The sequence below is a fragment of the Phoxinus phoxinus genome (genome assembly GCF_949152265.1).
Source record: "Phoxinus phoxinus genome assembly, chromosome: 13".
Classification (NCBI taxonomy): domain Eukaryota; kingdom Metazoa; phylum Chordata; class Actinopteri; order Cypriniformes; family Leuciscidae; genus Phoxinus; species Phoxinus phoxinus.
The window spans coordinates 5,508,711-5,521,535 of NC_136888.1; the positions used below are offsets into that span (position 1 = coordinate 5,508,711).

The following is a 12,825-nucleotide window of genomic DNA, read 5'->3' on the forward strand; positions in this document are numbered from 1 at the left end:
CCTCCTACTGTTATACAGTTTTGATAGTCCATATTAGACATTCTTCTAATTATAAGTAACTTTGCAACTACATTAACTACCTCTCAATAATTTGCTACTTCATGTCAATTAACTCTCATTAGAGCATTAGTAGACTGTTAGATTAGGGTTAGTAGAATAAGTTGACATGTAGTTGCACAGTAACTTATAGGGCCCTATCTTACACTCGGCGCAATGCAGCAGTGTAAGTGTTTTTTGCTAGTTTCAGCCTGACGCAGTTATCATTTTATTATATTAGTTATTATTTTCAGGCTGCTGGTCTGAAAACGAGGTGATTTTTGTCATAATTGAGCAGACCTAGTTTGCACAGTTACATCTTGTTTAAAATGCACTATTGAAATAAAGTGTTACCGTTTGTATAACCTCACATTGCTCCTCTTCTGTCATCATTAGCGGCTAACCGCGGAGGTCAGGAGGTCACGATCACCGCTGCCGAGAGCCAGTACTGTTTTGACGGGCTGACCCCAGACGCGCTGTACAACGCCACAGTCTACACACAGACGCCCAACCAGGAGGGGCCAGGAGTCAGTGTCAAAGAGCGCACATGTAAGTCATGACGTGACGTTCAGTCCCACAGCTCTGTTCTCAGTGTCCTCATGTGTGCTTTCTCCTCGCTGTAGTGGTGAAGCCCACCGTAGCCACAACACTGCCTCCGACTCCTCCACCACCACCCTCCATCCCGGGAGCACTCGAGGGTAAAGACACTGCTCAAACATTATAGCCTTTTTATCTTTGTTTTCAGATATTAATGCTGATCATCTCATGGTTGAAATATGTTGTGTAATTGTCAGTAAGATAAAAAAATAAAAAATAAATAAAATGAATTACTACCGGTACTTTTATTCAGCAAGGATGTGATAAATTAATCATAAGTTGCAGTAAAGACATTTATAATGTTAGATTTATATTTCAAAGAAATGCTGTTCTTTTTGTACTTTTATTCATCTAATAATCCTAAAAAAGTATCATGGTTTCCACAAATAATATTAAGAAGCACAACTGTTTTCAACATTGATAATAATGCGAAAAGTTTCAATATTACTGTTTTTACTATACTTTTTAAATTAAATAAAGGCAGTCTTGGTGAGCATAAGAGACTTCTTTAAAAAAGATAGATAGATAGATAGATAGATAGATAGATAGATAGATAGATAGATAGATAGATAGATAGATAGATAGATAGATAGATAGATAGATAGATAGATAGATAGATAGATAGATTGATAGACAGACAGACAGACAGACAGACAGACAGACAGACAGACAGACAGACAGACAGACATTCAGCAGGGTTGATATGATTTATTACTATACGTCATTAAACTGTAGTGTTTTGTAATGCCAGTGTGTAAAGGTGCCAAGGCTGATCTGGTGTTCCTGATCGACGGCTCGTGGAGCATCGGAGACGAGAGCTTCGCTAAAGTCCGGCAGTTTGTCTTCAGCATGATTGGGGCCTTCGATGTCATCAGCAACGAGGGCATGCAGGTACTGACCCATCTGCAGTCATGTGACTGACCACATACGCACGACTGCCTGACCGAGCTGGGATTCAGTTGGTGTTTTGTCTCATTCTGTGAAAACAGGTTTCTTTTGTGCAGTACAGCGATGATGCTAAAACCGAGTTCAAACTGAACACCTACCACGACAAGGGAATGGTTCTGTCCGCCCTTCAGATGGTCAATTACAGAGGAGGAAACACCAAAACAGGTTTGTGATACACTGAGAATGTCTACATACACATCAATACGCTGACAAGTCCCAAAAATCAGCTTTTTCAATTAACTCGTTGTCCCTTTTTACCAATATACCGGCAACTCACGCAAACCGCGTTTGCAGTTATTCCCCAGTAGTGACAATAAAACCCAATCATTCATGAATCTGATGCCAAGTATCCGATTCAATTTGCAATGTGAGATGTGATGTTAAATAAATAAGCAGTATTTTGACTGTACCACTTCTGCTTCGGCGGCACGAGATGAGAACACATTTATATCATTTCTTGGGTCATAAAAAAGTTTGTAGAATGAGCTTAAATCTGGAGTAAGGGCTTTTTCCTGGTGCACATCACATGCACATTGCAATATGTCGACAGAATGCAGGTCACTGTGTTTACATGCTGTGGGAAATGGGTTTTATCAAGCTGTTTTGATTGGTTTATGCTTAAACCGTTTATGTCTTTACTCTGATAAAGGAAAACGGGTTAACATGTTTACATGACCACAAGCACTGTCCGCATATTAAGCATAATCGGGTTAAGAACGTGCATGTAAGCACACTCATTGTCTTTGTTCTTAGGTGTCCCCTCCCTGAATGCTGGTGTCAGTTCCACATTAGGGGCCAGATTTACTAAACAGTTTAAATTAGCGGTAGACCGCAGTCCCATAAACGCACCGGAGTGAAAAGTTCTGCGGGTGAATCTACTGACAATGATGAAATGAAAGAACACAGTGGTTGTGTTTCCCGTACAACGACGTAACTCGCTGCTTAACTACCACAGTACGATGCATCGTTGAAGAAATCAACTAGCTAGTCACGACTGTTTCCCGAAACCATTCTGTCTCAAAGTTGTCGTTCAACCAAGTTGGTTAATGATGTCTCACAGGTGGTGGAGTAATAACTCCTTTCAATGAATCTGTTTGAGATCGAATTAATGCTAGATGTTTTGCTATAAATTACAAACATGATATCTGAGGACTATTTCTAATTTTTCTCAGTTACTTTACTTTATTTTCCAGATTCAATCATAGGCTCGTTCTTACGTTGTAGAGGTCCTTTAAATCTCTTGACAAACTAAAAGATGTAAAAGACATTTGTATGTATTCTAAATAAAAGATACAGATTGTACTGAATGCTTATTTTGCTCAAGATAAGGATTTATTGAGTCGACACGTCATGCAAACAAGAAACTCTGCTTCTAACCACAGGTCGAGAGCTGTTGCTCAAACACACAACTTCGAATGTTCGTTGGAACTATATTTTCAGGAAACAAAACTCGTTGAACTGCTGATAACGACGGAACTTGTGACCCAGAACATTTCCATTATAAGCAACACAAATTAGCGTAGGGTTGCAAACAAGCAGAGCCGATGATAATCAGGTGTGGGTAATAACAACACAGGCACAGCTGATTACAAATAAACTGGGGCTTGGGAAACTTTACGTTTGAAGAACGTCTTCCTCTAGCATTTCCGATAAATGAACACGATTGGAGAAAATTCTCTACCTTCTACTGTGGATTAAGACATGCTTTTTTTAAACCAAAAACAAGTACAAATGACCACAAAGTAGGTCGGAAAAGAAAAAATTGACTAGCACAAACCTTAGTAAATCACATTGCATGATACTCTCTGCCAATAAATTTGGCCTTTTAAAGGGAATCTCCTTCAAAATGCAAATTAAATAAGGTAAGGTGCAAGAATAACCCTGTCCACTCCCTTTCAGCGCTACTTTTTCACTGCGTGTCTTTAGTAAATCTGGCCATAAGTGTTTGGCAAAACCTGAATCAAAAGCTACGAAATACTTCATGTCTTGCACTGTTTTGATGTGTGTGAATGCATTAGGTGCTGCGCTGAAGCATGTTGGAGATAAGGTGTTCATCTCAGACAGCGGTATGAGGAGAACCGTTCCCAAGGTTCTGGTCGTGGTAACCGATGGACGTTCTCAAGATGATGTGAAGAAGAGTGCTGCTAAACTACAGCATGCAGGTATCACACATCTCAACGATCATGCATGGCCTCAGTTTCTTTATGCAACGTATAACTGCTTATTTTTGGGTGTGAAATACGACCCGGGCAATGCATCTCCGTAAAGCCTCAGTGTTGTCTTCTCCACAGGCTTCAGTGTGTTTGTGGTGGGTGTCGCAGACGTAGACACTGCCGAACTGAGGAACATTGGAAGCAAGCCAAGCGAGAGACACGTCTTTATCGTTGATGACTTTGATGCATTTGCTAAGATCCAAGACAACCTCATTACGTTCATCTGTGAAACGGCAACATCCAGTAGGAAGTCATTCTTTTAGTCTGCATTGTTCACTTTAACTCTAACATGAAAGACAAGAGTCAAACAATTTCCTGATTTTTTTTCTTTCTTTCCACAGCGTGTCCTTTGATTTACCTCGATGGATTCACATCGCCAGGTCAGAACTTGACTCTTCGATGACTTCCTGTCACCATAGTCTTGTTTTCCTCTATCATCACACACTGTTATGCATCTCTTGATTGATGTTTTGATGAAAACGCATAGGTTTCAGGATGCTGGAGGCTTTTAACATCACTGACAAGACGTTTGCTGGCATGAGCGGCGTCTCCATGGAAACGGGCTCCTTCAACAGTTACATTGCATACAGACTCCATAAGGACGCATTCATTTCCCAGCCCACAAAGTAGGTCGGATTGCAGTGCATGTGTGTTTTCTGAGCTTCTCCCTTACCTCGTGTAATGGTATTCAGGCAATCACAATTACTTATTTTAACCATCGTTTGCAGTCTATGGTCTCTGCAGCCCCTGTAGTAGCTTGTGAGAATGTTTCCGATTTTCTAGGATTTTCCAGTGTCAACTCAAAAAATCATTCTCACGATTGACCTTCTCAAACAGGGGAAGATTAAATTCATCCTCTGCTGCTTTTTAGAAGAAAATCATATTTTGTAAATTATGAGTTATATTTACATGAGTTGTATGTGGCTTGACTGAAGTGCGAAGGACAAGTTCAAGCAGAAGTCACTGCCAACCGGTTGCTTTTGTTGTAGAAATTTGTCTGGTAAAGTTTTTCTATTTACAGTTGTTACAATAGTGTATTGAACTAATAAACAATACAGAACTCTGTATTCTGTACAATGTAGTGCACATCAGCATCAGAGAGTCAGGTTTATTATCGTTAATTAAAATGTAATATTATTATCGAATATTAAAATATTAGTTAATTTAAAATGATTAATTATATATATTATATAAAAAACATTTTTATTAATTGAAATACAGCTTAAAGGGGTCATGAACTGGCTTTTTTATATTGTTGTCTGAGGTCAACTTATGACTTAAATTGGTTTTTACATTTAAAAACATCAAAATGAATAAGTAATAGGCTATTTTCTACCCTGGTTTTGAGCCTATCCTGAGACGCTCGGTTTTTATGGGCGTGCCGTGCCGCATTGAAGACTTGGAAGTAAACGGCCACTGCTATGATTGGATAACAGTTTTGCATATTATAATGAGTTTCATGTAAGGCGCGAATCTGTGGGCGGGGCTAAACATGCAGTGTTAAAGTAGACGTCGATCTTCTTCTGCGGAGGCGGGGTTTGATACCCTGTGACGTCATAGATCCCCACTTTGAAAAACCTGTCGTTCTCCGTGCCTGCTGTCAATAAAAGCTTTTATTGGACAAACAAGGACGTTTTCAGTTGTGAAACTTACTAAAGGATATTCTTATAGTATGATGACCTCTTATATGTCAAAAGCTCAAGGAAAATCTGATTTCTTAGTTCATCACCCCTTTACATTTTTTTTATATAAATATTATAAATAAATAAATAAATACATTTTATTAAAAATAAAATAAAAAAATAAAATAAATAATAAATTAAATAGTAATATTTAAATATATATATATATATATATATATATTCTAAAAATAACAAAAGTACATAACAAAATGACTAAAAAATAAAACTACCAGTAAATACATTTAAAATGAAAACTGAAAATCTAAAAACATTTTGAAAAAATGTGAAAGCTAATTCAAAATATATAAAAAACTACAATATACATAATCATACAATTTAAGTTGATTAAAGTTAATTTATTTACTATTAACTCTTTAATTATTTTAAGTAGAAATGAATACACAAAAACCCTAGAGCGAGTGATGTCTGATTCGGGAAGGTCCGTTTTTAAGCTTTCAGATGTCATCTCGTATTAGTGCATCCATTGACAGCAGGTGTTTAAAAACTGTACCTGGTTTTCTGGTCGTTTCAATGGTGCCGTTCTCCAATATGCTGTAGTGAGTGCATTATGCTATTAGTTCAAGAAGTGTACCGCAGTTTGTCCTGAGCTCACTGAAGATCTGGTCTGAAGGCATGCTCGATTCATTTATCTTTAATGGTGTGTATTTGTGCGTTGGCAAGCAGATGTTCAAATGGAAACACTCTGAGCACCAGAGGAGGGAAAATACTTTCAGTGTGTTGTGATTTCTCAAGGCTGCAAGTCTGTTTGTATTTTTCTCCGAGGACAGTATGTGAATCTGTTCTGCACTTTTTGATTCGTGTCTGGTTTTACTGCACAACAAATTAATCTGCATTTTTTTCTGTTGTCATCAGACACATGCAGCATTCCCAGCAACCTCGCATAATGACACGATTTCATGAAAATTAAGGCTGATGAAAGTTTTTTTGTATTGATAAATGAGCTGTATTTTTCTTTGAAGGGAAATCCATCCAGATGGTCTTCCTCCCTCCTACACGCTGATTCTCCTCTTCCGTCTCCTTCCCGACACCGGCAAGGATGCGTTTGATATATGGCAGATATCAGACAAGAACAACAACCCTGAGGTCGGGCTCACTGTTGACCGTAAGCACCATTTTCATCTTCCTTGTCTCATGTGTGTGTTCATTTGGTGTCTGCTGAACCTTTTTTTTTAGAAGACCAGACCCTCTAAATGGGTTCCAGATTTTAGGGTTGCAGTGATTTATAGCAGTAATTGCTCAGAAATGCATAATCAACCCATTTAGTGCATCAAGCTCATATTAGCATGGAGATTCTTTGTGTTGTTGTTGTTTTTGCCTCATATTTGCCTGGGCAGTCAGTGCAGAGCCATGTGTAAGTGTGTGTTTTGTTCTCAGCCTCCAGTAGAGTCATCTCATTCTACAATAAGGACTCCAGAGGGGAAATCCAGAAAGTCTCCTTTGATAACGACCTCGTGAAGAAAGTTTTCCACGGCAGTTTCCACAAGGTAGAATGATTTTACTTTCTTTGGCTGATATTTAAATGGGTCCTTTTATGCTGTTTACAACTTTCATTAGTGTGTTATGTTGCTGCTTAAAAAAGCTCTGCAAAGTTACAAAGTCACTCCAAAGACAGTTATTCTCTATGTCACTGTTTCTGAACTCCCTGAAACACCTCCATTGTAGTCTTGAGTTTTCTGCCGGGAACGAATTATATTCCTCATTTAAATAATTAATACGCAGAATAAAGGGACGGGGCCTGGTTGAGTTAGTTAGTAGTGTGTTGAAACTCACGGTCATAGTAAAGTAAAGTACAGGGCATTTCCCAAACACGCTCGAAACGCTTGACCAATCACAACACACTGCTCCAGCCGACCAATCAGAGCACAGTGTGCTTTTCAGAAGGAGGAGCTTCACAGAGACAGGAATTAAACAGAGCGTTACTGACAGAGGAGCTGTAATAATGTAAAGTATGGGAAAAATAAGGTGTTTTTTGAAAACCCAAACCAAATAAAGACGTTGAAAAAGGGCATAATACAGGCGAAACTCGAAAAATTTGAATATCGTCCAAAAGTTCATTTATTTCAGTAATTCAACTTAAAAGGTGAAACTAATATATTATATAGACTCATTACATGCAAAGTGAGATATTTCAACCGTTTATTTGTTATAATTTTTATGATTATGGATAATGATTTTGAATTTGGGGTTTTCATAAGCTGTAAGCCATAACCATCATTATAACAAATAAAGGCTTGACATATCTCACTTTGCATGTAATGAGTCATATATTAGTTTTGCCTTTTAAGTTGAATTACTGAAATAAATGAACTTTTGCACCATATACTAATTTTTCGAGTTTCACCTGTATATCCCCTTAAAAATTGTCAGCAATGACACATATTAAAATGATAAAATTTCATCGGTAGCTTTCATAAAAAGCCAGGGTGACTTCTGAAGACCTGAACCGGTTCTTTTAGATGTCTGCCATTGAATTATATCTTCTTTATCTTGACCGGATGTCTTGAATGTGAACGTGCATATGAATCAAGAGATGGATTTGAACTTGCAGTCTCATTTTTTAAATACTTCCAGATAGAGCACATTAAGAAAGTGGTGGAATTTCTCTGGAAGAATATTAGTCCCTGCAAAGCAGTAAAGATTGTTTGGTACAGTGTAACGATTTTGGAAAGGATGGCGTGTGTTATAACTCTTGGCTGATAAAATCAGAACAAGTTTCCCACCGAAGACACGGTTTTACTTCTTGGAGCTCAATGAAAGATTTGTCGCTGTTGATTTTGCCTTTCGCTTTAAATTGCGACGTTTATGGCCCATATGGTGAGCGCTCATAGCTGCAGGTTTGTGCAAGAGCAGTTTCCAGCGTGTGGGTCATGAGAGCTAAAAATCATCAATCATTACTATTGAATATGTTGTAAAAGTGGACGTTAATGATGTTATTTTTAAATAAAGGGTTTTGCCTACTCAGAGGTTATTCTAGGCCCAGTGCACACGCCGAGTCTCTTAAAAGCTAAGCATGTCATCATTTTGTCATGTTTGTCCCAAGTGACTGCTGGCATAGTTTAACTGCTAATGTGAAAAACGCCTGACAACCAGGAGACTGTAATTTATACTAGCGTCTTGGCAAATCAGATTTCAAGATGTGCTAATTTTACATCCACACATGAAAGATTTTCCCAGTCTATGTGGGAAATTTGAAAGCACAGCTTGAGCAATCGGGGTGAATCTCAAGAAGCCTGTGAAGACCAGAAAGTCTGAGAAAATTAACACTATTTCCCATTGATGTAATACAAACATTTTAAAATATAAAGCATGTGAATGATTAGACAGGATGATTTTCAGATCATTTTTAAGGAAAAACTCTAGGCGACAACATCCATTACTCAAAAGTATTGTGAAAACATATTTACTATGCGTTTTGTGGCGTTATTTCAGACACTTTAATTTTTTGTTTTTTTGAATAACCATGCATAAACATTATTCCCTCAAAAAATACAAACATGTACATGCATGTTGGTCACATATTATGGTAGCCCTGTTTGTGATAAATAGAGTGTAATTACACCTTTGCCATTAATATGTTTATAAGCAACTGAAAAAAGCACAAATGTCAGGGCATGTCAGAACATCTCAAGGACCCCAAAAACACCTTGGTCCCCAGAGGGTTAAACATCATTATTGTATTTTTGCACAGCATTGTTGTGTAAAAAGCTGGTGTGCTGTATTATAGTAATATGGCATAGTATAATTAGAATAATCTGTAATAATAATGAGAATTTACAAACAAGAACCAGACCTAAAATAGACTTTTATTTGAATTTCTTTTGGTTGTCTGCATGAGATTCAGCCATGGACATCAATACAATGACTTCATTGACAAAGTGATGTCATACAGTGTGCATTTTGGCTTATCTAAGGGGCAATTTGTGGTCCAGGGTTCGTGCAGAAAAGCATCGGTTTGCAGCTGTAGTCTACAGTATGTTCAGCAACCTCTGGCATTACTAGAGACTTGAACACAGAACAACAATTCTGAGCTAAGGTTGTGATTAGCTGACCACCTCGGTTACAAGATTACAGACTGGTTACATGCAAAGGAAACCTCTCAGTTTCAGCAAACCCAGCAAACATTGCAAAGTTGAGGAGGTTCTTTAAAGTGAGATGATTTCTTTCTTCTCTCTCAGGTTTGTTTGTGCTTACTAAAGGCCCGTTCACAACAAGGACGATAACTATAAAGTTTATTAGAATAGAGACATCCGCTGATCCGCACCACAATTATAACGATATAGCGACAGAGGAACGATATTGTTGGAATAATTTTCAGAACAATTTTTTCCAGCTGATGAATGATAAAACATATAACCAATCAGAATCCATGATTTTAAGGAGCTCGAGCATTTAAAGTTGCAGGCAACAAAACTGCAGTGCGTGCTTATAAGAAAAAATAACGTTATCGTGCATTGGACAGTAATATAATTAATGTTAATTGCAAATTGTTTGAACAACCCTATTCATATTAGACTACACTGCATAGATCACCGTGTGCCATTTGCAATAACAGATATGAATGATACTTCAAATTATACAGTTTGTTTAAAATAGGCGTGCTATTACTTTTCTAAGTAACTGGCCCAACCTCAATTTTTGATAGACTGACAATAAAAAAAAGACGAAGCAAAACCCCAGCATATTGTGGAGAGTTTTGCATTGGCAATATCATGGGATGAATCTCATGAAGCCCGTAAAGATCACCAGAAAGTCAACAAAAATTATGTTGCTTAAAAAAAGTGCAGCTTATATGAATCCTTATTCATCTTAAATGATGCCACTGCCAAACAACATGAACATGCGTCGTCTGAAGGATTACGGATTTGTAACCGTTCATTTGAAACTACAAGCCTTTGTTATCAGAATTAAGATACGAGTTTCCACAAAAGTGTGTACACTGTGCCAGTATAGTGTTTAACAAGAGTGCTTAGAAAGCCATAGGAAATGAAAACAGCAATTAAAGGGATTCTCTGGTCAACCACACGATACCACACAGAACACTGGCCCCTTCTCAATGCCATTTCCTTCCTTTTATAAAATCCCTCTGATTATGAATTTAGTAGCTAAAATTAATCCATGAATAAATGCTTTCCGAGTTAGATTTGAAGTTCATGTCATGTGAACGGTTTGGAAGCACTCCTCACATGAATCACATGATTAGACTCATAGGGCCCTATTTTAACGATCAGAAACGCAAGTATCAAACGCGAAACGCAAGTAACTTTGTGGGCGGATCCCGGCGCAAATCTAAAATGTGTTGGTCTGAAGTAGCTTCATTATTCATAGGTGTGGTGTGGGCGTAACGTGCAATAAACCAATCAGAGCGTCCTCTCACATTCCCAGGGAAATAGCACCAGGGAACGTTTGTGCCGGAACACGCCTCCTCTTTTCGCTGAAGTTCATTCCCTAATTTACCGACGTGCGTCTGTGGAGGGAAAAGTCCGCTGTGCGTCGAGTGCAAAATAGGAATGATACATGCGTCGGCGTACAAAGTCAATTGCGCTGGGTGCAAGATAGGGCCCATAATGGCTTTATTTGTTAATGCGTGATCACATTTACCATTTAACATTTTGTGAACAAAATTCCAGACATTTTTACAGTAATCTGCACAATCAGGTGTTCTACATAGAGTTTGGTCATGCAAATTCGTAAGTGTTAAGTTGCGGACACATTTACCATTACCCTATGAAATTTTGCAAGCAAAATCCAGTCATTTCAGTAGGAATCCATGCAATCGAGAGTTTCGCGTGGCGGCAAAAAACCCCTGCATGTTGAAGTTGGTCACACAAATTCACCGCATTGACCAGTGTTAAGGTGCAGTCAAATTTACCATTGCTCGGCGAAATTTCACACGCAAAATCAAGTCAGTTGAAAGGGAATCCACACATTTGGAAGTTTCGTGTGACTGATAAGTTCCCCACTCATAATTCGCTTGTGTTCAAGTTCACACGAATCGCCACGTTGACCAACATAAAGCGTCTACATTATTATTGACTACATTGTTCATTGACAATGAACAACTGAACTTTTTTTGCCCGTGAAATTTCGCTGAAATTTTCTAATGTAACAGCACAGTTAGCATGTTGCTAAGCTAACAACGTGATATAATGTATATAAATGATCAAATGCATAGCACACAAATACTGCTAAAAAAAATACTTTCAGTGTATAATGCATTATAAGTAAAGACACACTGGAAAGAAAAGTCAAGGGTTTCATGCACCTCAAATGAAAATGCTATTTGTTTAGAACATGTACTTACATTTCACTTTGCTGTCCATGTAGACAGTAAGTATCAATGCAGCGCTTAAGATTTTGAAAAGTAAAACTTTACAATTATAGTTTGAATTCCTGTCTAAAATCTGAATTTACTCATTGAATTCATAGAAATAGGAAATGGTGGGAAAAGATGGCCAGCCAAAGGTGTAACTATGAAATGGAGGCAGATAGATATAATGAAAGTCTGACAGGACAGAGTAAAAGACTAGAGCCGAGCAAAATTAAACCACATGGTGGGCATTTTCAGACTGAATGGGAGGAGGACTGGAGAAAGTGTGAATGCAAAGTATATGGTACAAACTAATGGGACTGTAGCACTGTTATTTGGCCCTGACCGTTACGACACACTTTCCACCTTAGCAATGATGGTCTCTCAGCTTATAGTTTTTAATGGTTGGTTTTGTATTGTATTTTGTATTGTATTCTCAGCTTCACAAAAGCTTTTGAACCTACTATTTGGATAAGCTTCTGAAGCTTTCTATCCGAAGCCTTAACTTCAGACCCCTTCTGCTTGTGGGAAGCCAAATGCTGGTTGCCAAAGATGTTGACGGTATTGTGGCAAGAAATATGACCTTTCTTTTGGACTGCTGATGTACAAAGTATGAATATCAGATGTATGAGACGGTCAGACTTTTTGACTGAAAAAAGGGGGAACGAGCGCATTAGACGGTCGGCCGCAGAATGACATAATAGCAACATGTGGTGACGCTACATAAAGAAAATGTTGTATTCCGCCTAAAAAAAAGGATGGAAAAAGCATTTCAGTGGTTGCATCCGCATGTAGAATCTCATAGTGTATTCAAAGGGGAAATTACAGTTGGTAAACCAGTTAATATTATCTGCTGACATGAAAATTCGTATTTGTGTTCGACAATTGGCATGTCTTTACATAATGGACTAATTAAACTCATTATAGTTGGACAGAAACTGTTATTGGAAGAATTGAGAGCGTAACTCTAAACATAGTTTACAGGCCGTAGGGTTAATGTTGTCATGGGAGAATGGTTTCG

The 12,825-nt window shown here is 38.0% G+C and overlaps 1 protein-coding gene across 3 annotated transcripts in view; it reads left to right on the forward strand.

Annotated features, from left to right (window-relative positions):
- The window catches only part of col12a1a (collagen, type XII, alpha 1a), a 95,458-nt gene that overhangs the window by 66,990 nt on the left and 15,643 nt on the right, over nucleotides 1-12,825 (forward strand). For all 3 annotated transcript variants that reach the window (XM_079633364.1, XM_079633363.1, XM_079633365.1), the window contains 10 exons: nucleotides 433-585; nucleotides 660-734; nucleotides 1,385-1,524; nucleotides 1,623-1,746; nucleotides 3,600-3,743; nucleotides 3,873-4,037; nucleotides 4,136-4,174; nucleotides 4,282-4,420; nucleotides 6,457-6,599; nucleotides 6,872-6,981. In XM_079633364.1, the coding sequence (XP_079489490.1) occupies nucleotides 433-585; nucleotides 660-734; nucleotides 1,385-1,524; nucleotides 1,623-1,746; nucleotides 3,600-3,743; nucleotides 3,873-4,037; nucleotides 4,136-4,174; nucleotides 4,282-4,420; nucleotides 6,457-6,599; nucleotides 6,872-6,981 (1,232 nt within the window). The remainder of the gene's footprint in view (nucleotides 1-432; nucleotides 586-659; nucleotides 735-1,384; nucleotides 1,525-1,622; nucleotides 1,747-3,599; nucleotides 3,744-3,872; nucleotides 4,038-4,135; nucleotides 4,175-4,281; nucleotides 4,421-6,456; nucleotides 6,600-6,871; nucleotides 6,982-12,825) is intronic.